The sequence below is a fragment of the Saccopteryx bilineata genome, chromosome 1 (genome assembly GCF_036850765.1).
Source record: "Saccopteryx bilineata isolate mSacBil1 chromosome 1, mSacBil1_pri_phased_curated, whole genome shotgun sequence".
In the NCBI taxonomy this organism is placed as follows: domain Eukaryota; kingdom Metazoa; phylum Chordata; class Mammalia; order Chiroptera; family Emballonuridae; genus Saccopteryx; species Saccopteryx bilineata.
The window spans coordinates 375966625-375992372 of NC_089490.1; the positions used below are offsets into that span (position 1 = coordinate 375966625).

At 38.5% G+C, this 25748-nt stretch overlaps 1 protein-coding gene across 1 annotated transcript in view; it reads right to left on the reverse strand.

Moving 5' to 3' along the window:
* Positions 1-2272: 2272 nt before the first annotated feature.
* Positions 2273-25748, reverse strand: part of DCDC1 (doublecortin domain containing 1) — a 433887-nt gene continuing 410411 nt past the window's right edge. Inside the window, 6 exon segments of the mRNA XM_066253876.1 lie at positions 2273-2613; positions 19501-19637; positions 24356-24373; positions 24376-24456; positions 25167-25294; positions 25296-25317. Of these exon segments, the coding sequence (XP_066109973.1) occupies positions 2608-2613; positions 19501-19637; positions 24356-24373; positions 24376-24456; positions 25167-25294; positions 25296-25317 (392 nt within the window). The 3' untranslated portion in view covers positions 2273-2607.

Sequence of the window (25748 nt, forward strand, 5' to 3'; positions counted from 1 at the left end):
TTACTAATATGTCTGGTTTTCTAAGGCTGACATAAGCACCCAGATAAAATGATCCTTATTTATAAGTGCTGTCAGTTAATCTCAAAATGTCTATCAAACTTTCAGGCATATTAGCTTTTAGTTAGCTTGCTAAGAAACAAACAACTTCACTCTGACACTTAATCAGGGAATCAAAGCCAGAGGTGTGGCAGAAACATCTAGAAAAGTCCTTCACCTGGGGACAATCACAAATGCTGATAATGCTGTTCATTAACATCTGGATCACCTTAAGGGTGTTTGTGGACCAACAGGAAATAAATTTCTGGAGAAAGTCATGGATTTGAGGATGGTTGCTATAGTATTTAATAATAAATGGTTTCCAGTTGATAGAAAAATATTGAAATGTGAGTTATACATATGAGGCTGATTCAAATTTGATAAACATGCCCCCAAAGGAAATGACTGGGTTTATTAAAAACCTGGGAAGGCTGAACAGAATTGTAATAGTCCTATCCTACAGTCCTTGCTGAAGGTGGAGTAACTGCTCCCCAGTCTACCTTCTGGCCAACCAAAGAGGAAGGTCAACAATATGGAAAGAGCGGGGCTGTTCTGAGTCTAACTTACAAGTGGCTGTGAACCGCCCGCATACTCTGGGCAAGCCGTCGTCAACAGAGTGAGTGTCACTGCCTCGCCGGTAAAATGTGATGTGTTGATGACTGTTATATTGCATCTAAAATCCCATTTACTAGTAATAGAAAAGTTCAGTTAAGAGTTTTGCCTTCTGTCTCCTGGTGCTTGAGATAGCATTGTGTGATATTACCAATTTTCGCTTCGGGCAGATTCACGTGCAACAGTGGAAGGCTTCGCAGAAATTTGCACATTTGATCCAGGGTGAAATTATGCCATTTTCATAGCAAATCAACTTATCCTTGGCTGCAAATCATAGATACTTTGGCACCTACAGAAATGCCTTTGCTTTCCAGGTATTGTGAAGAGAACATGAAATGCTCTGTGTCTGTGGGGATTGTGACCCAGGCGTTCTAAGGAGAGTCCCAACAGGGTAAGAATACTGTTAGCCCCGTGCTGTAGAGCTGAAGCTCATATAAAATGATATTGAATGTAAACTGTAACCGAAAATATTCAATTAAAAAGAAACAAGTAAGAATACTGTTGGCCCACTTCATAACCAGCAACACGTTCCTTAATCTTTCTTGTTTGGCCTTTCTTCTTAAAAAAGAAAAAGAAAAAGAAAAAAAGAAAAAAAAGAAAAAAGAAAAAGTAACACGCAATCGTTTTCTCCTACATATCACAAAGCTGTTACGGAAAGCCTCCACATCGCTAACGTTGCACGGTATGTAGAGAAAACGTCTGCAGAAGGGCAGATTGCTGTGGATGTAACATGGGAAATTTCCCCTCAACGTGTTCCAGTGACGTGGGAGCAGAGCGGAGTGGCAGGGACCTATGGAGGCAGCCGCACTGATTTGAGGGCCGGGAGTAAACGCAAGGCCTGGTGCACTGACGACCAAGAGCCCCTTCAGAGACATGATCTGCCTCCTCCCTGCATCTCATGAAAGTGCAGGGCTGGGGGGCCGGCCGCTGAGCCCCTCTGTACCCACCCGGCCAGCCTGCCATTTAGACTCAGGTGGAGTTGGCAGCGCCTTTCAGAGGAAAAGAGAGGAAGAGAGCATTTCTCTAATTTTCCACCAACACTAGAAACCAACCTCTGATTTGTCACTGCTAATTTTTTTTTAACGATTCTTTTTTCGATGCAGGAAGAAATTGATGTCTAAGATTGCTAAGAATCTCCCTTAATCCCTTTATAAAAAAAGAAAAAGAAAAAGAAAAAAATCATTACATGACTTTTTCTTCAAATCGTGCATATTGTCTCTCCCCGAGTTTCTGCATGGAGGACACAGTCTGTGACTTTTGGTTACTGAGCTTAATCAGGAACCCCCAGCTTCACCCTGGGGACCATCTGGCCGTGGCCTACACGGTCCTACACGGTTACCACACGCCAAGCCCAGAGGAAAGTGGAGGAGGAAAAACCGCCTCATGTGGCGTTTGGTGGGCACCAGCCATTTATTTTCATTCAGGAAATGCAAGATTTTAACATGGATGTTTGGAAAATCTGGTGCCTGAGCCAGGAAAATGTCAGTCTGGGTCAGATTTAATGATAAGTGGTCAGAGAGTATATTTTATTATTTTACTATATACACATCTAGAATTTGACACCCCTAAACTATTTTTCAATAATAACTGGTAGTTTTTTTTTCCTGGAAGAAAATATACTTAACATAGTTATTTTTGTCTAGTTGTGTTGCCTTTCCAAGAACAGATTTGAGGCATCAAACGCTGCTCTCCATAGACTGTGAAGGGTAATAACTTTTTAAAGAGACAGCATAAAATTAAAAAGGATGAGTAACGATCACATCACAGCAAGTACATTAGTGTACATGCATGTAGGCTATACCAGCAAAGTGCAGCTCCGAAAATGACGGCTCCACTAGAAATCGCGTCGATGGACCAACCACTGCGGCTTCCCGGGTGGAGACACCACAATGTCTGTGGCTCGAGGGCCGCGCTGCCTTCGGATTCTGGCATAATTCGCTCTGATCGCCGTCAGTTGTTTTAACTCTGTTAAAACAAAAATTATTTTGAGAGACAAGTCAATGGAAAATAATTAAAAGTCTAGGATAATGAAACACTTGAAGTTCCCTCAGACATCCTCAACTCCCACGCTGGACTCTCTCATTACACACTTGACTTGCTTATCACATCAGCTATGTGTTAACATTCTTTGTGCTTCCACAGAATGGCAGTTGCTAGCGAGGGCTTCCTTCCAGGCTTTTCGGAAAGCCTGAAGTAAAAGCTAAGCTAGGAGCGGTCTAAACATTGAACCCACTGAAAAGATGGTAAATACAGCAGAGAGAACAAAGTTCAGATCTCATGACAAATGGCATAAACCACACTTTTAATTTTCTTGAGTATTTGTGTGAAAGGAACCATTCTAATGGCGTCTAATTTGTTTTGCCAAAACAAATTCATTTTTCAAAAACCCAATGTGATTCTTTGATAACTATTGTCCACATGCTAAATGTTTTTACATCATAGTTACATAAAATAAGTTATTACAAAGTATTTAGTTTTGAAACTCCCTGGCTATCTTATTTTTCTACTACATATTTATAGAAGCCCTGAAGTCATGGAAAAATTATGAGTAAAATGATTAATTAAATGTCCTTGAATAAGTATATACATGCTAATAGCATTTTTTACTTGTAAATATTCTGAATATTTAGAGTGGTACTAAATAATTATTTCCAACTTAATTATTTCAGGAAAAAGCCTCAATGAGATGACACCCATGTAGTAAAATAAGTTTCTAAAGAACCACTAAATTAAAAATCCTCTATCAATCAGAATTTTTAGAACATATATCGCTTATTGGAAAGAATCCAGATAACTGCAGAAAACCACTAATAGCTCTTTCCACATAGGAAGGTAACATGGGGACCTACTTTTATAAGAAAAGAATCAATGGTCACATCGTAGTAGTCCATGTGGTTACAGAATTGAAGATGCGACAATGAGTATTTGTCCACACAGCTTTCTCACAGGTTCACAGAGCTAACGGAGAAGAAAATGGGAGTGATCTTTGCATTTCCAATTTCCTCTCTTCCCTTCAGTCTGTATTAGTAATGAGCCCCTCTCTGGGAAAGCAACCTACGTTTCTCATCGTGCTCTGGATACACTTCTGGCTCTGTGGACTGGAGCATACTTAGCTTTGTTTATCAGAAAGGCCCAGTGAACAGTGAGGCCAGAAGGGTGGAGTCCAGACAACAGAAAGTCATCCCAAGAGTACAAGAGATTAAGCATCAGTGATGAAGAGATCCGGGAAGTACCTCCTACTGTTCAATTATGTCATAATATTTCAAGTGTGTTCGTACATTTGAATAGATTGAACATTTTCAGGGAAGGAACCCTGAAAGATACCTTTTGTCGGCTTTGGGAACACTGTCAACTAATATATCATTGATGATAAGAACCCATCACTGGTGTGTGTTTCTAAGAAACTACACAGTGAGAGTCACCAGGAGCTGGGGTCCTGGGTGATGGTGAGTGATAGGAACAATACAATACAAAAAAGACAAGATTGGAGCCTCTTCCTTAATATAGGAAAGTGCTAGAGGAATGGTTGTAGTATTCCTCAACACAGTGCTGCGCATCCCAAGAAATTCTTGTTTTCCTACTTTTTAGTTGTTATTACTACGCTTTTGTCCCTTCTGGACTAGATGTAAAGATATGATCGCAACAGTTTAAAAAGTTTTTGATTTACGTAAGTTATATATAACATAGTGTGATGACTTTTTAAAAGAAATAATCTAGCTTTATTATATTAGGAATCCTAGGTAATTACTTTCTAATTTTTAAATTGCTTTTATAGTGATACCAATGTTCTTCAGAATTTCCTGAAAACTGTGTCTTTGTTGATATATGCCAACCTATCTAAAGGACTTTAGACTCCTCCAGATAAGTAGGATAAAGGACAGCAGTTGGTTTAAAAACAAAATACATGTTATTTTCCACTGCTATTGTTTATCAAAGAAAATGACCAAAGAACAACAAGTTGATAGAACAAGTACATATTTACTTATTACTAAAAAAAGGAAATCTGCAAACTGAATAGTAAATAAAATGTTAAGTTTTAAATAACTTGAAAAGTAGGAAACCAGTGGACGACACCCCCCCCCCACTTTCCTCAGGGTTCATGCTAAGGAAACTACTTCAAATTAGGCCCTTTAGGATTTCTACAAATAAGCCCCTTGGATAAGGTGCAAGACTAATAGAACCTTGATTTCTTTTTTTTTTTCTTTTTTTCTTTGAACTTTGAGTTCTTTAGAGCAAACAGCATCAGCAACGAGGTTCCAGCACATAACTATATAAAGGTAACTCCCACGACATGAACTAGAACAGTGTAGAGGAGAAGGAGTTCTTTGAAGAAAAGATTGAATGCTTTAGTTCTTCAGAAACTTGATGGAAAGGAAACTGTCACCATACCTTGTTAGGTTATAAAGCCCTCTCCCATGGACACACAGAGGACCATGTCTCGCTCTAGGTCATCCCACGACTGAATGGGCTCTCCAACCAGGGTGTACAGTGTTCTGGCTGGGCGGGCTGTCTTCAGACGAGACGAGCAGTGATCCAGCAGCTGGGATACAGGGGACACACTCATTGGAAGGTGGACTGTCACAACATATTTAAATATTAATGAACTGACTCTTTTAAGGGAATTGGTATGCTGATTTGAACATTTGTAAGAAAGACATAAAAAATTCTCAAGTGCTTGAGCCATGAGGAACACCAGCACTGGTCAGTATATCTTTCATTTTAGTTCTCTACGTTTCCATGCAGAAAAAGATTTCTTGCTGTTTAAGAAATTCATGGCCCTCGCCAACTGGCTCAGCTTTAGAGTGTCAGCCAATGTGTAGATGTCCCAGGTTCAATTCTTGGTCAGGGCACACAGGAGAAGCAGCCATCTGCTTCTCCACCCCTCCCACTTCCCCTTCTTTCCTTTTATCTCTCTCTTCCCCTCCTGCAGCCATAGCTCTGTTGGAATAAGTTGGCCCCAGGCACTGAGGATGGCTCCATGGCCTCGCCTCAGGCGTTAAAGTAGCTCAGTTGCTGAGCAATGGAGCAATGATCCCAGATGGTCAGAGCATCGTCCCATTGGGGGCTTGCTTGTGGATCCTGGTTGGGGCATATGCAGAAGTCTGTCTCTCTGCCTCCTCACTTCACACTTAAGAAAAAAGAAAAAGAAATTCATAAATATGAAAAACTCAGGTTTGAAAATCTAGACTTGACAATATAGCTTTATTTTTTTATTCCCAATGAGCAAAAAATGAGAGGACAAAATACTGCCCTGGTCTCTGGCCTCTGACCTCAGAGAAGTCGAGCAACTTCCCTCTGAAAGAGTCTCTACAACTCTAATGTCAAAGTTTTGGTCTAAGACAGGGGTCCCCAAACTATGGCCCGTGGGCCACATGCGGCCCCCTGAAGCCATTTATCCGGCGCCCACTGCACTTCCGGAAGGGGCACCTCTTTCATTGGTGGTCAGTGAGAGGAGCATAGTTCCCATTGAAATACTGGTCAGTTTGTTGCTTTAAATTTACTAGTTCTTTATTTTAAATGTTATATTTGTTCTCGTTTTGTCTTTTTACTTTAAAATAAGATATGTGCAGTGTGCATAGGGATTTGTTCATAGTTTTTTTATAGTCCGGCCCTCCAATGGTCTGAGGGACAGTGAACTGGCCCCCTGTGTAAAAAGTTTGGGGACCCCTGGTCTAAGACTTCCCTGACTCTGTATTTCTATGATTAGAAAGTCTTTAAAAAAAAAAACTTGGTAAATTTAAAATACTATCTGGAGGGGATTTAATTTCTCTCGTTTTCCCAAAATATTCATAAAAGCACATGTACAAATACAAAATGTCAATGGCACTAGAATGATTAGTCAACATGCTGCCAGACCCCTAAAGAAAGTTCCATTAAAACATGAATGACACCCTGGCTGGATAGCTCAGCTGGTTAGAGCATCAACCCGAAGTACAGAGGTTGATGGTTTGAATCCAGGTCAGGGCACATACAAGAATAGATCAGTGTTCTCTTCTCTTTCTCTCTTTCCCTTCCTTTCTCTCTAAAATCAATAAAATAAACATTAAAAAAATTTAAAAATATGAATGATTTTAAGACAAAAAATGAAAGCAAGCAGCAATAAAGTAAGAGGATTTACACACCTGCTCTATGGCTGTCACCTATCACACAGACCAAGCACCTGCTACCCTAAAAGGCAGGATCCAGGTCCACCTCAGCCCCAAAGCAGCATCAGTCTTTCTTAGATCTCTTTACCGGCCACAATCCACAAAGCAGTCTGGCAGGGGGCTGGATCGGGCACCTCTGACATCTCCCGTCCGGAAAATGAATCAGTAGTATGAAGCAAGACAAGAGAGTGATGAGACCATGCGATTCACAGAGTGTGGTTTTCACCTGCTCTTTTGAGCAAGGAAGGAACAGACTGAATTGTATAATAGTAACTGAAATTATCCAAGACCACATTGCCTTGCAGAGAGGGGGAGAGTCAGGGAAGAGCAGCGGGAGCACAGTGTTAAATGCAGCCTCACCCGTCCTGCTAACTAATGGCCGGACACTCAGCAGCAAGTCGACTCAATACTGAGCATATGAACCAGCCCTCCCACTTAAGACTGAGTGGAGAATCCCGAGGTAAAGTTTCGGGGAGCTAAAGAGAACTAATCTATCCCGTCTACTATCAAGAGATTTCACCCTGAACAAAGAGGTGTAAATAGAAAAATAAGCAACAGCAACAATGTGAAAATATTCTACAACATAAAAAGGGGTAGAATTATACTCAAGGTAAAAATTTGGAGGAAGATTTAAAGTAGGAGTACATTTTAGAGATATCTGTGTTTTGTTCACCCCAAATTCAATAAAATACAACTTTCATAAACACACACACACAGATACTGAGTGACAACAGCTTAAAGACAAGGAGCATTGCTGAGGTGTAGGCAGAGATGATGATGATGATGGTGATGATGACCACAATGATGACATGACAGTAACGTACAGGAGCTAAAATTTATTGGCACACTTCTCTGAGCTAGAAGTTTTCAAGGACAAGTTAATTTTATTTTTTGGAAATAATCATTTCCTCTTTTTGTTGATGAAAAGAAAAGGAGAACAGAGAGGTTAAGTATCAAAACCAAGGTCACACAGCTGGTAGGAGAAGGAAGAGAGTTTCATATTGGGATAAGATAAAGGAAGGAAAGAAAAAAACTCAATAGTAGAATTAAAATCTATCTTAGAAGCAGGAAAAAGCAGACTCAAAATTGTAGAAAATCAAATCAGTATTAGAGAGGACTAGGTAACTAAGCTGAGAAAATCTCATAGGATATGGAGAAAAGATAACATAAAATTTACAAGAGAAAGTTAAACGTCTGGAATGTCAAGACATCAGATTGAATTTATCCTGGAGAAGGATCCAGAATAAATTAAACTTAAACAATGATAAAAAAAATAGGAGAAAACTTTCATGTCCCAAACATGCCTATGTCTTCAGATAAAATAGGTTAATCCAGGAGAAGTCAAAGTTAATGAAAAAAATGACTACCATTTACATATAACTGGATGAAAAGTGTGAATTTCAGACATGGGGGAAAATTCAGGGATGTTTAGAACTGTTTTCTGTAACAATGAATACCTAAGAAAAGGAAACATAATCTATGACATTTTTCAAGGGAAATTTTTTTTAATGTAAGAATTTTGCATCTAGCATATTATTACTTTTGGTTATAGGGAACAAAGATACCCTCATGTATATAAATCAAGAACATATTACTTATATACATTTCAGATTATTAAGGATTGAATGAAACTCCTTACTATGAGAAAGCCATACTATGACATGACTAATATTAAGCAGTAAGACTTCTAGAATACAACCCAACTGCTACAAAAATGGTCAGAAAAATAAACAAATTAAAATTTTTAAAATAAGTCTTTTTAGAGAAAATAATAAAGTAAAAATGTAAAACATCACCAAAAAGGAACAGGGCAAGGAAAAAAAAGGGGCAAATAATTCTAACTTTCCAGGTATTCATGAGGACAAAAGATGTTTCTTCTTTTTTTCCTTTGTTAAAAATATTTATTTTTATGATTAAAACATAAAATCAGAGAAAGAGAAATAGTTTCACTAAAGAATAGGCAAATTATCATCATGATTAATTAATTTAATATGATTTCATTCTTAGACAACTTTTGTAAGTCAATTGAGAAAGTAATAACAAAAACAAGCTGGTAGGAGAAGGAAGAGAGCTTAATAAAGTGATCAAGTATAAAATAAATTATAGAGCACCAACAGTGCTTTTGCTCATCAAATATAGACATTTAGGAATATAGCTAGAAGAAACCCATCCCAACAGCAAAACCGAAATTTAAAAACAACAACTATTTTTAAATATGAGACCCGTATAAAAAAAAAATTAAAATCTTACTGAGGGAGAAAAAAAAACAGCATGTATATAAAAGAATGACAATCCAATCTTCTGCAAGGACCGAATATTATAAAAGTTGTCAATTCTTATGAAATTAATAGTCTAATAAAGTAAAACCCCTGTAGGATGATTTTAGGGTGATGAAATACAATTCTCAAATTCACCCATAACAATGAACAGTCAGAAGTATTCACATAAAATTTGAAAACATAGTGCAACAACTGGAAACTTCTATCAGACATTAAAATATAAAGTTATAATAATTCTAAAGGCATTAGGTACATTAACTAGCTTAGAAACAGAAGTTGGTATAGATACAAATTTAGTATATTACAGTTTATACTCAAACTCAGTGAGAAGAAAGAAAAAGGATTAGTCAATAAATACGACTTAAATAATAATTTTAAGTCAACTATGTAAAACAGAAAAAAACAGCTTCACTCAAATTTTACACTTGAAAACTCAGGTATAAAAAATTTTAAGAAAAATCAGATGAATTTTTACATGACTTCAGAATTTGAACATTAAAAGCAATGAACAAACATAAAATGTATTAATTTCTGTCCATTAAAAATCCCCATAGGCCCTGGCCGGTTGGCTCAGGGGTAGAGCGTCGGCCTGGCGTGCAGGAGTCCGGGTTCGATTCCCGGCCAGGGCACATAGGAGAAGCACCCATCTGCTTCTCCACCCCTCCCCCTCTCCTTCCTCTCTGTCTCTCTCTTCCCCTCCTGCAGCCGAGGCTCCATTGGAAAAATGGCCTGGGCTCTGGGGATGGCTCCTTGTTCTCTGCCCCAGGCGCTGGAGTGGCTCTGGTCGCGACAGAGCAACGCCCCGGGTGGGTGGAGCATCGCCCCCTGGTCAGCGGGCCGGGTGGATCCCGGTAGGGCACATGCGGGAGTCTGTCTGACTGCCTCCCCGTTTCCAGCTTCAGAAAAATACAAAAATAATAATAATAATAATAATAAAAAAATCCCCATAAACATAATATAAAATTACAAATTTGTTACAATAAACCTGATAAAGTTGCCTATAATAGATTTACCTGATTAAAAGTAAAAATAAACTTTTATCAGTGTGAGAAACATTTCTAATAGAAAAACAGCAAAGGATTTAAATGGGAATCACAGATGACTAATGAATAGTAAAACAACAGCACAAAGCAAAATAAAATTACCTTACAAATTATTATTATTATTATTATTATTATTATTTTAACAGAGACAGAGACAGAGAGAAGGACACATAGGGACAGACAGGAAGAGAGAGAGATGAAAAGTATCAAGTCTTCACTGCAGCACCTTAGTTATTCATTGATTGCTTTCTCATATGTGCCTTGACAGGGGGAGGGGAGGGACTCCAGCAGAGAGAGTGACCCCTTGCTTAAGCCAGCTACCATAGGGTCATGTCTATGGTCCCACACTCAAGCCAGCAACCCCTCACTCAAGCTGGTGAGCCCACACTCAAGCCAGTGACTTTGGGATTTCGAACCTGGGTCCTCTGCATCCCAGTCCAACACTCTATCCACTGTGCCACCGCCTGGTCAGGCACAAATTAATAAAGTCACATAAATTAAATCATGGATCTAACATTTTCTCTTGTCAAGTCTGAAAATTGATGTTTCTCAATAACTGTGCTTAGCATTGTCAATACCTGGAAAACAATGTGGTGTTAGCTATCAAAATTCTCAAGCATATTTATATAATTTCACTTAGTTAATTATTCTAAGAATTCATTTAGGAGAAATAATCAGAAATGTGCATAAAGATTTACATGTAAATGTGTTCATTGGAACATGCTTTAGAAAAATTTAAAAACAACTTAAATGGCAAACAACAGAAAATAGGATGAATAAATAACAACCAACCTATTTGACAGAAGATGATGCCATTGAAAATAATGTTAAGTCATATGGATGAAAAGTTACAATGGCTTTTTAGGTGAATGATGCTGATTGCAAAATTATATATACCCTGTGATCTATTATGATCACAACGACAATTATAACTGTATAGAAACCATAAAAATGTATCTATTAAAATTATCATAACAATGATTATTTGTAGGTAATAGAAGTTTTATTTCCTTCTTGGTGTTTTTTCTTTTTTAACTTTAATACAATGACTAGATACTGTTATAATTAGAAAACAATGTTATTCAAAGAATCAAAAACTTCAGTGACAATAGATTCATATGGTTTCCTTTTGTAATTTTTCTCAATTTTTCATAATAGTAGTCACTGTCTTAGATGGCTTGGGATCCCAAACCAAATGCCATATACTGAGTGTGTCTTAGACAGCAGAAATTAACTTTTCACAGATCTGGAGGCAGAGAAGTCCAAGATCAAGATGCTGGCTGGCCGATACAGTTTCCAGTGATAGCTTCTTCCTGACTTGCAGACAGCTGCTTTCTTGTGTCCTCACATGGTGGGAGAAGAGAGAAATCTCTCTTTTCCTCTTTTGATAAGGACACAAATTCTATCTGATTAGGGCCCCACCATCAAGACATTATTTAACCGTAATTGCTTCCTAAAAGCCTGCTATTAGCCACACTGGGGGTTAGGGCTTCAAGATAAAAAATGAGGGGACACAGTTAGATATGTAGAAGTTATTTTTTTTCTGCTCTAAAACAGCCAAAGTCTATGCTATCTGAGTTTCTATGTGGGCTGGGAGTGGCGCTAGAAATATATATAGATAGGTCTCTGGAAGAAACTTGTGTAGTTTGAAAAGATCCCAAATAAAGATAATTCTTATATTTTTTTTCCTATTTTACCACTAAAATGTCACTATTCTATAGAGATTATGTTTCCCATTTATAATCATGAAAATGAACATTACTTAATAAAAACATACTAAATGAAAAATATGAATTAAATATATTACTATTTCACTTGGTTTTCACAAAGATCTATTTACACGAGACAAACTCAGTGAGTTTACAGAACTCTTAAAAATATATTGGAGCCTGACCTGTGGTGGCGCAGTGGATAAAGCGTCGACCTGGAAATGCTGAGGTCACCGGTTCGAAACCCTGGGCTTGCCTGGTCAAGGCACATATGGGAGTTGATGCTTCCAGCTCCTCCCCCCTTCTCTCTCTCTGTCTCCCTCTCTCCCTCTCTCCTTTCTAAAAATGAATAAATAAAATAAAATATAAATAAATAAATAAATATATATATATATATATATATATATATATATATATTGGAAACTAAGGCATTCTCAGTACAATCAGATTCTAAAATATCTAGTCTGCTTATGACCCCTAATGACATTCTTAATTCTCAGTGTTTCAAATGAATCTAAATGTACTCAAGAACCTTCCTTCAAGTAGATAATATAAATTCAATGTTGGCAATTTTTGTAATAACAGAAGCTCATAATAAAAAAAAATGTTATTTGCATCATTTCTCTTTCACAATCTATTTTGTGGGTTTAATTTTGCCAGACCAGGTCTTCTCAGGATGGGTCACATGGGAAATATGTAATTATTGACTACCCCTGTGGGCCTCAGGTACTGGCCTCTTCAAATCCAAGGGGCCTGTTTCCCATTTTTCAGCTTCCGCTCCGACATTCAGCACTGGTCCGCGCTGGGAGAGAACATACTGAGTGTGAGACTGTGGAACAGGAGAGATGTGGCAGGAATGGGAGAAGACAAATGCTTCCGGTCGATAGAAGGAGGGGCCTGGGCCACCATAAATCAGAGAAAGATGTCGGCCCTGAAGAAGGAGCCACTAATCTGGTGAGGAAGCCATGTTGGTATACTGATGACAGATGAGCCTCCAGCAGTTGGAGATGAGAGTTGCCCTAGTAATGTTCAAAGGGTGGGTAGGAGGATGTGGTTAAATCATCCAGAATGACCACAGCAGTGAAAGAAGTGGAGGGAAAGTCTACCTTCGATGGGATTCAAATACTGTCTGGGGGTTTCATTACAGAAAGTAGAGCGAGGTGCTTTAAAATGTGTTCTGTTCCTCATTCTTCTGAGTAAAGTATCATCCACGGAAACTTTTAGCTTCTCTGGAATTGATGACATTAGTCAGACTCCCCCAGTGACATCTGAGCCCTACTCTTCCTGTTGTCTATTTGTGTCACATATAAGTTTATTCTCCAGAAGAACTCTTCACAGCCCGACACCCTGAAATAATATATTCCTAACTGATCGCAAAGAACCCTTAGGCAAGTCATTAAAAACAAAAATAAAAGGCATGAAAAGAAAAGAGATAAGAAAGAACTTTTTAAAAAAATTAAGCAAAGGCCTGACCAGGCAGTGGCACAGTGGATAAAGTATCGGACTGGGATGCAGAGGACCCAGGTTCGAGACCCCATAGTCGCCAGCTTGAGCGCGGGCTCATCTGGCTTGAGCAAGGCTCACCAGTTTGAGCCCAAGGTCGCTGGCTCGAGCAAGGGGTTACTCGGTCTGCTGAAGGTCTGTGGTCAAGGCACATATGAGAAAGCAATCAATGAACAACTAAGGTACCACAATGAAGAATTTTGCTTCTCATCTCTCTCCCTTCCTGTCTGTCTGTCCCTCTCTGTCTCTGTCATAAATAAACAAACAAACAAACAAATAAAAATAAAATAAAGCAAAGGAAGAAATAACATGCAGAACATTTTCTTGGCATTTCCTAAATACCTTTCCACACACACTGAGGTCACCTTACTCTCCCCAAAACATTGCTGTTGCCACGCCATCACCTTATTTAGAGACAGCTAGTGTCTGGGATAGTGTTATGGATTGAATTGTTTCCTCCCTTGAACTCATAGGTTGAAGCCCTCACACTCGGTGTGACTTTATTCGAAGAAAGGACATTTATGGAGGTAATTATGGTTAAATGAAGCATAAGAATGGGGCGCCAATCTGATAGGACTGTGGTCTCATAAGAGGAGGAAGAGATGCTGGAGCCTCTTCTCTCTCCTTCTCCACGCATGCACAGAGGAAGGGCTAAGGGAAGACACTCAGAAGGGAGAGGGAAGCTGTCTGATAACCAGAAAGAGAGGTCTTATCAGAATTCAACCCTGCTGGCACCTTGGTCTTAGACTTCTCAGCCTCCAGCACCATGAGAAATAATTCTCTGTTTATGCCACTCCGTCGGTGGTATTTTGTTGTGGCAGGCCAAGTAGACTAACACAGACTAAAACAGATAGTATGTGGGATCGCTGTAGGCTTTTAAACAATCCAAACAGTTGTATGTATCTGTCCCTACTTGTCAGTTCAAGGATCATCCACCCCATATGATTTATGAATTCAAACACCCATATCTTTGTGTGTGGTACCCCTCATCCTTGTTAATAATGTCTTTCGGCCTGAGATAGTGAATCTGACCAGTTTCTCAAGTTCCATCAGCAGTCCTGATGGATTCCTCTGTGGAGCCTTTCTCTTTCACCCCGGGTGGGTGTGTTCCCCTTCTCTGAATGAAAGAACTTCTGCCTGCACTATGAATTTGACCATGTCACATGCTGTTAGTATTTCTCCAAGAAGAATGTTAGCTCCCTCAGCAAATATATTTTTTCTTACAAAGGCAATCTGTGTTCATCAGAACAAAATTATGGAACACACAGAAAAACACACAAGGAAGAAACACTGCCTTTATTAGGTCACCAATGATAAGACCATTCAGGAAATGTTTCCAAAGATTAAATCCTCCAGTCTCTTTGCTCTTAGATGTACATGGATGTATATAGGCATCAACGCCACGTGTTTTTTTGGGGTTTTTTTTGCTTCTTTCACATATTATATCTTAAACATTTTTATCGTCATTATTCTTTCTCAAGTTGATTTGAAGGTATAATATTTCATCCTATGTACCATATTCATTCAACCAGCTCCCTATTTATGAGTGTTCAAATTATTTTTCATCTATCTGTATTACAAATAATTCTGTGATAAATATTCTTACTTAATGATCCTTGTATAAATTTGAGAAAATATCCTTGGGATAAAGTTCAGAAGTGCATTTTCTTATAATATGAATAGCCACATTGTTCTCCATAAAGCTGTGCTTGCATCAGCCTGAGAGGGCCTCTTTCCCTACACACCCAGGTAAACCTGGGCACGTTTTCAGTGCTCTGCCAATTTGAAATATTAATTTCATGAGAGCAGAGACCATGTGTTATTTTATTCCTCTTACTACTACCACTATTATTGATATTGACCTGTCAATTATACTGCATTATAAAGTTTTCAAAATCTTTTCACATACATAAATTACAGAAATACCTTACAGCATCTAGCACAGTGCCCTCCATGTACAGTTTATAAAAAATTGCATGATTGCCCTGACTGGTTGGCTCAGCGGTAGAGCGTCGGCCTGGCGTGCGGGGAACCTGGGTTCGATTCCCGGCCAGGGCACATAGGAGAAGCGCCCATTTGCTTCTCCACCCCCCCCCCCCCCGCTCCTTCCTCTCTGTCTCTCTCTTCCCCTCCCGCAGCCAAGGCTCCATTGGAGCAAAGATGGCCCGGGCACTGGGGATGGCTCCTTGGCCTCTGTCCCAGGCACTAGAGTGGCTCTGGTCGCGGCAGAGCGATGCCCCGGAGGGGCATAGCATCGCCCCCTGGTGGGCAGAGCGTTGCCCCTGGTGGGCGTGCCGGGTGGATCCCGGTCAGGCGCATGCGGGAGTCTGTCTGTCTCTCCCCGTTTCCAGCTTCAAGAAAACAAAAAAAAAAAAAAAAAGAAAAAAAATTGCATGATCATATGCCTAAGCGGAGGTGGCACAGTGGATAAAATGTTGACCTGGAATGCTGAGGTCACCAGTTCGAAACCCTGGGTTTGCCTGGTCAAGACACAAACAAGAAGCAACTACTACAAATTATGCTTCCCCCTCCCCGTTTTTCTCTTTCTCCCTGCCCTTTCAATAAAAAATTCAATAAATAAAGTCTTTTAAAAGTTGCATAACCATAGACTAAAATTTATGAAGTGACTTTTATATGTTACATAAGAGTCACAAAAGTCAAGTCATTCCAACATCATATATATATATAACTTTTGCAAAAAAGTTTTTGCTATCCTGAGTCTGATAGGCATGTTTAATCTTATATTCCCTGTTCTGCCTTTTACCTATTTATTAATTACTTCATATTCCCTCAGTAATGTATCAGTTCCAGTTGCAATGGATATGTGCATTTTAAGACATAGCATCTACAACACAAACTGAAATTTTTAACAAAACCAATAAGAAACATTTCAACTTTGTTTAGAATCTATTTTAGAGCATTCTCTCCTGAGGAAAGCTTAACTCTCTTCCTCTTGTACCCCATTTTCTTTTTATTTTCTATGTATACAAAGTGTCTTTACTTGTATTCCTAGTTTTGAGTGCATTTTCTTTTTTAAATTTATTTATTAATGTATTTATTGTGTTTACATAGATTTTTAGTGTCTCCCCAAAAGCATCCCCCCTCCCCAGTATTCCCCCCAACATCTCCCCTACGCCATCCCAACAGCTCCCTCCTCCCTTCCCTTCAGGTTTAATTCCATTCCTCAGCTCACATTTTTCCTTGGATTCCTCAAGTGAGTGAAGTTATATGATATTTTTCTTTCTCTGCTTGACTTTGTTCACAATAGTGAAGAACTGGAAACAGCCCAAGTGTCTGTCAGTGGACGAGTGGATTAAAAAGCTGTGGTATGTATATACAATGGAATACTATGGGGCTATGAGGAAGAAGGAAATCTTACCTTTTGCAGCAAGATGGATAGACCTGGAAACTATTATGTTTTGAGTGCATTTTCTATCTTTTTATCTCCTTTCTTAAGTAGAGCAAATTGGTTGTCAACTTCTGAGATTGACTGCTGTCACAGCTCTCATTCAAAGTCCCCATCAAAGAGGAGTAGCCTCTGTCACACTCTGAAACTGGACCAATCACAGGGGCAGAACTCCTCTACTGCCCTCATCAACCTGCAGGAACTCCTCCAGGCCAGTCCACTGCACCATCTTGTTTTCCCTCCATCCCCCATCAACAGCTCATCTAATGTGACTTCCTCTTGTACCCCATGATTTATAAAAACATTTCACAGCATAAAATAATCCAGACAACTCTTTAAGATATCACTGAAATAAGGAAGACTTCCTAAAAGTCTACCAAAATTTGCTTACTAGTCTTTTAAAGATTAAAACAAAATGTAAATCTTTAGAACTATATCCTTGATTTGCAAACAATAAATAAACTGCTACTCATCTTAGTGGAGATTTTTTATTTTTTGTATTTTTCCAAAGCTAGAAATGGGAGGCAGTCAGACAGACTCCCGCATGTGCCCCATCGGGATCCACCCGGCACGCCCACCAGGGGGCGATGCTCAGCCCATCTGGGGCATCACTCCACTGCAATTGGAGCCATTCCAGCACCTGAGGCCATGGAGCCATCCTCAGTGCCCGAGCCAACTTTGCTCCAGTGGAGCCTTGGCTGCAGGAAAGGAAGAGAGAGACAGAGAGGAAGGAGAGGGGTAGGGCTGGAGAAGCAGATGGGCACTTCTCCTGTGTGCCCTGGCAGAGAATTGAACCTGGGACTCCTGCACACCAGGCTGATGCTCCACCGCTGAGTCAACCGGCCAGGGCCTTAGTGAAGATTTTAACTGTGGTAAGTGAAAGGTGTTCTACCGTTCCAGGACTCTGGGTAGTAAGACTATGATAGGATTTCTCTAATGAATATCATTGTTGTCCCTCAGAGAACACATCTAATGAATAATACCTGCCAGGGGGAAGAAACTTATTCTTTTGTGAACTGGATTTGGAACAAAACAGGAAAACTATTTTAAATTATTCCCAACCTTAGGTTTTACTCTGGCTGCAGTGGGTTTAATTGTTATTGCCTCTGTTGGCCAAGTGTCATATTCTGATTCACACATATGTCAGACAGCATTGGACTCTACATTTTCACTCATCTAACCTCATTTAATCATCATATCAATCATGTGGATAAAGTATTATTCTCACTCTACTGTTGAGAAAAAGAGGTTTATGGAAGTAAAGTAATTTGACCTAATAATGTAAAAATGTCAGAACAGGGATTTGAACCCAGGCCTGTGATACCCTCTCCTTCCACACCACGTTTATCTCTGAAATAGTTTTGCCCCAGGCATAAGTGCTGTCCTCAGGTCTGCATCCATTTAGATAGACCCAGACTCGTTTTGCACTGGGTTGCTGAAACAGGCTGCTCTGCTTGAGGGCTGAATGTTTAGTCACAGCTAGGGAGTTTCTCGGGTTGCTGTTCTTGGATTTCGGAAAGGGTGCCTGTTGAGAAAAGCCCAGAGAATGTCGTGTGTAGAGAACGGTCTGTTTAGTGTGTGTGAAGAATGTGATGAAAGACAGAAATCTTATAATTATAAATTACATTTTTAAAATATGTTAGGAAGTGCATCACCCTCTCCTGTCACTGGCTCCTCCTCTGTAAATTTCCCTTGCTTCATTGAGTCACAGAAGGCAATAGTAATAATCATTGCAGTGACAATAAGGCACTTCTTTTGGCGAAGTACTTAACTTCTGTCAATAATTTGAAGGAATGAATAGAGACGTATTTTTGGACTTATGTCTGGTATTTCTTCTACCGAGAAATTTCTCTGCATCTAACCAATGACTTTTTTATTAGAATTACAATCTCATTTCCTTTAACCAAGCAACCTTTCAGGGCATGTGCAGGACTGTCGGTTAAGTACCTACTCTGCCTTTAAAAACACAGCAGCCCCATCCATGTACTTAGCCAGGTCCCTGCCAGGCAGCGTTTCTCCTACTTCAAGCATGTCCTAGTTCAATGCTTTGCCTTCATTCCCTGCTCAGTGATTTATCTTTCTTAACTTGACAAGAACTCATATTTCTAGCAATGTCAATTTCTTTTTTCAGTAACCTTGACTTGGGGACACACCTAAGGTTTAGATTGAACACATTTCACGATCTAAAAAATCCCGTTCAATGAGAACATACCATTTTAATGAAAACGTCACAAAGCAAAAAAGTTTCCCCAAGTCTCTCTCGCCAGTCCTCGCCCAACAGCTGACCTTTCTCTTCTCGCCTTTTTTATGTCCGGCCATCCTGACTGATTAAGCAATTGGATTGAAACAGCTTTTTGAATCCCTCATTTCTGAATGTCTCCATTGCAATTAGTATTTTGCTCCTTGCTCTTTTTACATATTGAGGCATACCCTTAGGAGTGATGAGCAATGAAGCCATAAGGCTCAACTTGACTATACTCATTATAATCACCTTTGTACATATCCACTGGGCCTTTTATTCTTCTTGGCTAAGGTCATAATTTCTGGTCTCCATTCAAACAAAACAGATTTCCATTTGAGCTGGATGTCTTTTAGATAGCTACTCTCCAAATGCCAACTCAAGGCTTGGCATATGCCTATGTGGTCATAACTGACCAGATGCTGAGAACATATTATTAATAGCATAATTTTAAAACCCAATACTGTACTGTTGAAAGCTTATAATAGAGGCAAAATCTTTAATGTCTTGAGTCTTAAAGAACATACCTTTGTATGTCTTATAAGTTCCATGAGTTTAATTTCCTCTTGAGTCTGCTTAGTCCAGCCTCCCTCCACCACCACTGGCGGCACAGAGCTTTTGTTGGGGACCATGGTGGCCGGCTAGCATGATGCTTCTCGCCGCCCTGCAGAAAGAAGTCTTTGGAAATGTTGTTCCTGATGATGAGCTTTCAGATTTAAAATAAATTGCTTTGGCTTTCTATGCATAAATCATTCCACTTGGGAGCATAGGCTAAAATACTAAATATATCATAAAAGCAAAGATGCCTAAGGTAATACTATCTAACAATGCCTCTTCATATGGGAGCTTGAGGTTTCAAACAGCCAGGATATGCACAATCGCTGTACAGATGGAAAAGAAAGATAGCATGCTGGCTTCCACACTGGCCCCGGCCTCTCATCCGCGATATGGTTCAGCGGTAATTTAGTCAAATAGAATCCATGACCTATATAGCCTATCATCTCTTCTAGTCATGGAACATATGTTTCGTTCTCTGCACTAATGATAAGCCTTTCCCCCACAATTAGCTTAGCAGTCTGGGGATTAAGTATTTCTAAAATAATATTAACCCAAGAGACAGGAGGCCTTTTTTTCTATCTAATAATACCCCGTGAGCACGATTAGTTTCTGACACCTCAGCTCTGCCCTTTAGGCTGGTAAGAAGCTGTGGCAGGAGAAAATATTTATTGAAATACTGTATTCCAAAGAATCACAGGCATAATTTAATAAGTGTGGTGATTTGAATTTATGCGTTCTTTCAACTAGACCACTTATGAAGCCTCATTATTAAAGAGGCTTAAAAGTCATACTAAAGAATATTTTTGTGTGTGTGTGCTGAAGAGATTCTCAGCACTGAGTCTCCTATTGATCTCTACAGTTCTTAAGTAAAAATGCTTTTTGTTTCTTTTTTTGAAATAATTCTTTATAACTTGTATGTTCCTTCCAGAAACCTACACTGAGCAATGGCTATGGGTCAGGCACCGTGCTGGATGATGCCAATACAAATATGTTCAAGACCAGGTCCTTGCCTCAAAGGTTATACTTCGCTGGGCAAGGCAGATGTCAAGGAAATGATTAAAATAATAATTAATTGCACTGTGCTGCACCAGGGACATGCAGGGCCTATACACATGTAACAGGAAGCGTTGACTTAGTCTGAGGTCCCGGAGAAGACTTCTTGGAGATAGTAGCAAGTAGGTGGACATAATAATAAAAGTACTGAAGTGAAGTTGAATCCTCATTGCGTTGCAAAGTGACTCTCAATGAGTAGATTTTCTGAATATGATGATGAACAAAACTCTTTGAAAATAATTCGGGACTTGCAGAGGATAAAGCATCAGTGCTCTTGTAGCTCAAGTTTGTAGAAGTAGATCCAGTAATAAAAATAAGTGGCAGCAATGACTTTTCATAAAAACCAAAACTCTATGTACCTAATAAGCATTCCTTTGCAGTTTATGGATGTGAACAAAACAGAATTGACTCAATCAGCCAGTGAGTTACAGTGGCAAAGCCAATACGTGGCATGCTTTGGAGAAGACACAGAGGTATCAGAAAAATATGTAATGGAAATGTACACACTAAACAAAGTTATCAACTCTATTCATAATGTGCAGACAACATTAACTTATGACACAAACTTATGGATAATATCTCAGTAAATATTTTATTTATAATGCATTTGAGCCCACAATTTTGCTCAATTAATGAGAGTTCAGCAACAGCTTATCACTTACACTGTTGAGAGTCAGGATTTGACTATAGGGAAGACCAAAAACCATTATGCATTATTTATTTACTTTTTTGTCAACTTGCTTCTAACGGTCTTAAGAAAATGAATACACTATAATTTTCATAAAGAGACATAATGTCATCACAAAAGGTTTGGGTTTAGAGAATGGTTTTCATAACACTATTATTTATGTTGGTAAGAATATTGAAACTGAGCAAAAATGTATTGAATAAATTATTTTTATTTTCTTATTATATTTTCTATATCTCCTATTTTATTTCACATGAGATCTGGGGAAAGTAACAATAATTGTCAACTCTTAATGAACATGGTACTTTGCTGTTTTTTCAGACTATAAATCTCAGACTATAATACCTGGATAGCTCTCCCCACACCTCCCCCTTATGGGGAGCTCCTCTCTGGTTCAGCAACCTCTATGCCTGGGAGAGTCAGTTTAACTTATTTGGGGTTTCATTTAGCATCTCCATTTAGTTATTACACTAAATGAAATTCTCTAGCATTGCCTTTATACATAACAAAGGTGATACTGTGTCCTGATGTGCCATTCTTTATTTTTTTTATCTATCAGTGTTTAAGACCCCAAGTGGGCACATGGGCTGTCTTCTCAGGATCCCCTATTTAAATATTTATTGTGTCTTTATTACAAGATAAGCATGGTATAAATAGTTGGCATTTGTTTCTTAATCATAAAAGCCCTAAAAAGTTATTATTAGTATTATGATTACTATTACTGATTGCCATGCTTACAAATGAAGTCTAAAATCAGCTTAGCACAGTACTTTATACATAGTATATGCTTAATAAACATTTGTTGCTTTTACCAATGGCCTTAATAATAGGAAAGAATCCATTCAGTCCCTCTTCATACCGTCCATACCTCCTCTTTCTTCCAATCCTCTTGAAGCTCCCAAGCCGACAGGGACTGCAGTTACTGGGCTTAGACTCATTCCTATTTACCCTCATAATCCCCCAAACTAGAAAAGACCTTCCTCAAACTAGATATTTTATACAAATGCATTGAAGTTACATTTAATAGCAGAAAACATACCGTTTGTCAGTAGACACAAGATTTATCTTAGCACTAAATTCTAAAAGAAACTACATCAGTGCATTTCTTCATAATGGACACCATCTGACCAAATAGACTCTTCAATAGTGATATTATAGATGATGCTCCCTGAACTTTAAATGACTTTTTAATACTTAATTATAATAAAAGCTGAAGCCTTGATAGGATGTCAGAACGCAGTCCAGGCAGCTCTGCCAGGTGCTATTTTTAGTATGTTGCTTTGTATTGATTCAACTTGATACAGGAACAGAGCTAAGAAAACTCACTGAAGTAAATGATTGAAATTTTATTCATTCTTTAATCCAATCTTTCTAAAACTCTTCAGAGAACAAATAAGACAGGTATATACTTTAGCTCTGCCTGGATGGCTCAGGTGGTGAGAGAATCGTCCTGACATGCAGAGGTTGACAGTTCGATTCCCAGTCAGGGCAGACACTGGAACAGATCTTTGTGGAGAAGTTCAGAGTGCGATGACCTCATTATCCCTGACTTGGAGACTTAGGAAAAGCATTTAGAAAGAAATATTAAGTAATCTGAAAGGCACAGAATGAGTAAGAGCTATCCAAAAGGATGGAGATGGGAGGGAGGTAAGCAAGCATAAAGTTAAAAAAAAAAGTCATGGTATGTCTGTGGGATTGAAAAATAAAGCCCAAATGGGTGAAGTGGAGTTGGCAAGGGCAGACAGAAGCTTACAGCGAACCAGACCATGAAGGACCACATTAAGGAGTTTCAACTTTGTCCTAACAATAAAGGGGAGCTTTGGAATGGGGAATTTGTGCCTGGCATACCACCTGACTCCTTTGCGTGTGTGCATGGTCACTCCAGCTCCAGAATGTCATCATTATGCATAGAATGGCAACTATTGCCAAGAATGGAGGCCAGGCGAGCAGTTAGAAAGCTGTTCTAGTAATCCAAAGAATAAGTCGCAATAGCTTTAACCTGGGTAACAAAAGTGGGAATTGAGACTGTGAGAATTCACTTGAGATAAACTTCATGGATTCGAAGCAACAAGATTTACTGACATTTGCTTGGAGAGAGATGCCTGGGATGGCCCCCAAGTTTCTGAGACAGTCCCCTTGGATGGGTGGTGGTGGTGCCCACTGTTGGGAGACATGAAGGAGACACTGGTGTGATATGAAAACTTGAGTTTTGGACATACCCCTGGGACATTCAGGTGAAAATGTGTAGCAGAAGTAATAAATTCTTTTCACTTAGACCCAACAATCTTTTTGGTAAGAATTGAATAATAGTCATTTAACTCTGAGGTCTGTTTAGTGCACTTAGGATAAGTTGTGTTGTTTACTGAAATAAGGTTTTCATGCTTTTACATAAGGCACATACTCAGGAGCTGAAATCCTGCTTTGGTGATTAGAGCCTGAAATGTATTCTTTCCCAGTCTAAAGCCCATAATGCACTGTTTCTCCCCAAAGAACCATTCGGTATCTGAAGTACTGGGTCAGGAACTTAAGATTCTGTGACAAAAAAAAAAAATATATATATATATAATATATATATATATATATATATATATATATGGAAGATCAATTGGCAATTGGTCAATTTGTCTATGAATAGCATATCTTATGCTGCACAACAAGACGAAGCACATCTGAGATGCTGACAATGATCTTTGAAGAAATGAGTACATCCTCCCTCAGTTTATTTAAAAACTTCTTCTATAGCAATACTCAAGGAATAACAGCAAGTTTTATTTAAGGATTAATTCCCAAGCCCATAAAATGTCAGTTCAGGAATTATTTTGAACCAAAGGACTGTTTATATGATCTAGACAACTTCCTAATTTTTTAAACTGTATATATAAATCAGGTGATATTCATTCTAATATAACACTTACAAATATAAAATCAGTATTGAAAAGATATATTATTAGGTTTTAGACTTGCTCAAGTGAGTTTTATAACACTACATGTATACATACGACTCAGTTAAACATCTGGTATCTAATGGTAAAAATAACTGTTTAGAATTAAACACGGTGATACTTGATTTAATTCATACTGACCTCTTAACTGTCTCATTTGTGTTTCATGGTGTCTAAATCAGCCAAAATTTTGTCCTTTTTTAGCCAGTTCTGTTTTCCTAATTTTTCTGCTTTCTGCAAAGCTAGAGCAATAAAAATACATAATATTTTATTTTGCATTCTTTTATTAACTATAATTTATCACGCAAGCCAATAACTTATAGAAAACTTTGCGCTCCAAGAAATAGATTCAATTAGAAACAAGTAATTAAAAGGTAAGGGCCATTAAAAGAAACCTCATTTGAAAGATGACGGGGCTTAAGGCATTACTCTATGGAATGCAGGGGGAGAAAAGAGCAGTGCTGTTTTATTATATAGATTCACCATATGCAATGGCCATATTTCATCTTCTACTTCCACAAACTATTTGGAGGTGATGAAAACCTGGCTTGGAACCACTCATTTTTTAAACATCCACCTACTGCCTAAAGGGTGCAATTCTTAAAAATGAACATGTGTGGACGGGTCGTCTTCAGTGTAAATTAAACTCATTTGTTATTTTCTAATGTATACCATTATTCTCAGTCTTTATAGACCAAGAATCTCTTTATCAACTAAATTCGACATTTTCCCACATAGAATAATCTATTCCAGTAAGGAAAAAACAGGCGATTGTGCAAATAGAGGAGGTTAGCTATCCTTGTGCACATGTTAATTGATAGACCGCCTGTTCTTTGCATAAATGTGATGTTATGTTGAAATTATACACATTTAATTCTTTTTCTGATACATCTATTTCTCTCTCCCTTATTACACTTGTTTGAAAAAAAAAAAGCCAAAACAAAAATCTTACCATTTGGAGATAAAAATGGTTCTCCACAAGATACTCAGATGGCTATAGGAGTTCTGTGGACAAGGGTGAACAGAGACTCAGCTATATCATCCAAACTCTCAGATGTCACAGGCTTTGAAAATAATTTTTTTCATTTTCAGTCGAGGGTTTTCTGGGAAACAAATGACATGTTACCATCATTCAATTAGTAGTGACTACATTTGCTTACTGAATTAATTTGTTTACTCAAAATATTTCACTTTTCATTAATGACTTGATTTAAACAGGCAATATCCAAACTGATGCCAATGCATAAATTTGATCAGAATTTCAGAGCAGTCAAAGAATTCAAGCTAATCTGATTATAAATATGCATCATTTTGAGTACTTTCTTACACTTCATCTGGTTCTCAAAGAAATTTGAGGTGGCTCACACAAAATATCTATTCTGAAAAATGGATACTATAAAGAGATTGAAAATCCAAGGAAGGGGAAAGGCATATAGCAATAGACAAAAGCCAGAGACGGTATGCTCCAGTGTCTTCATCTTATAAATGAATACAGTGTCCATCTCATTCTGCTTTTGGGAAAATTAAAAGAAAA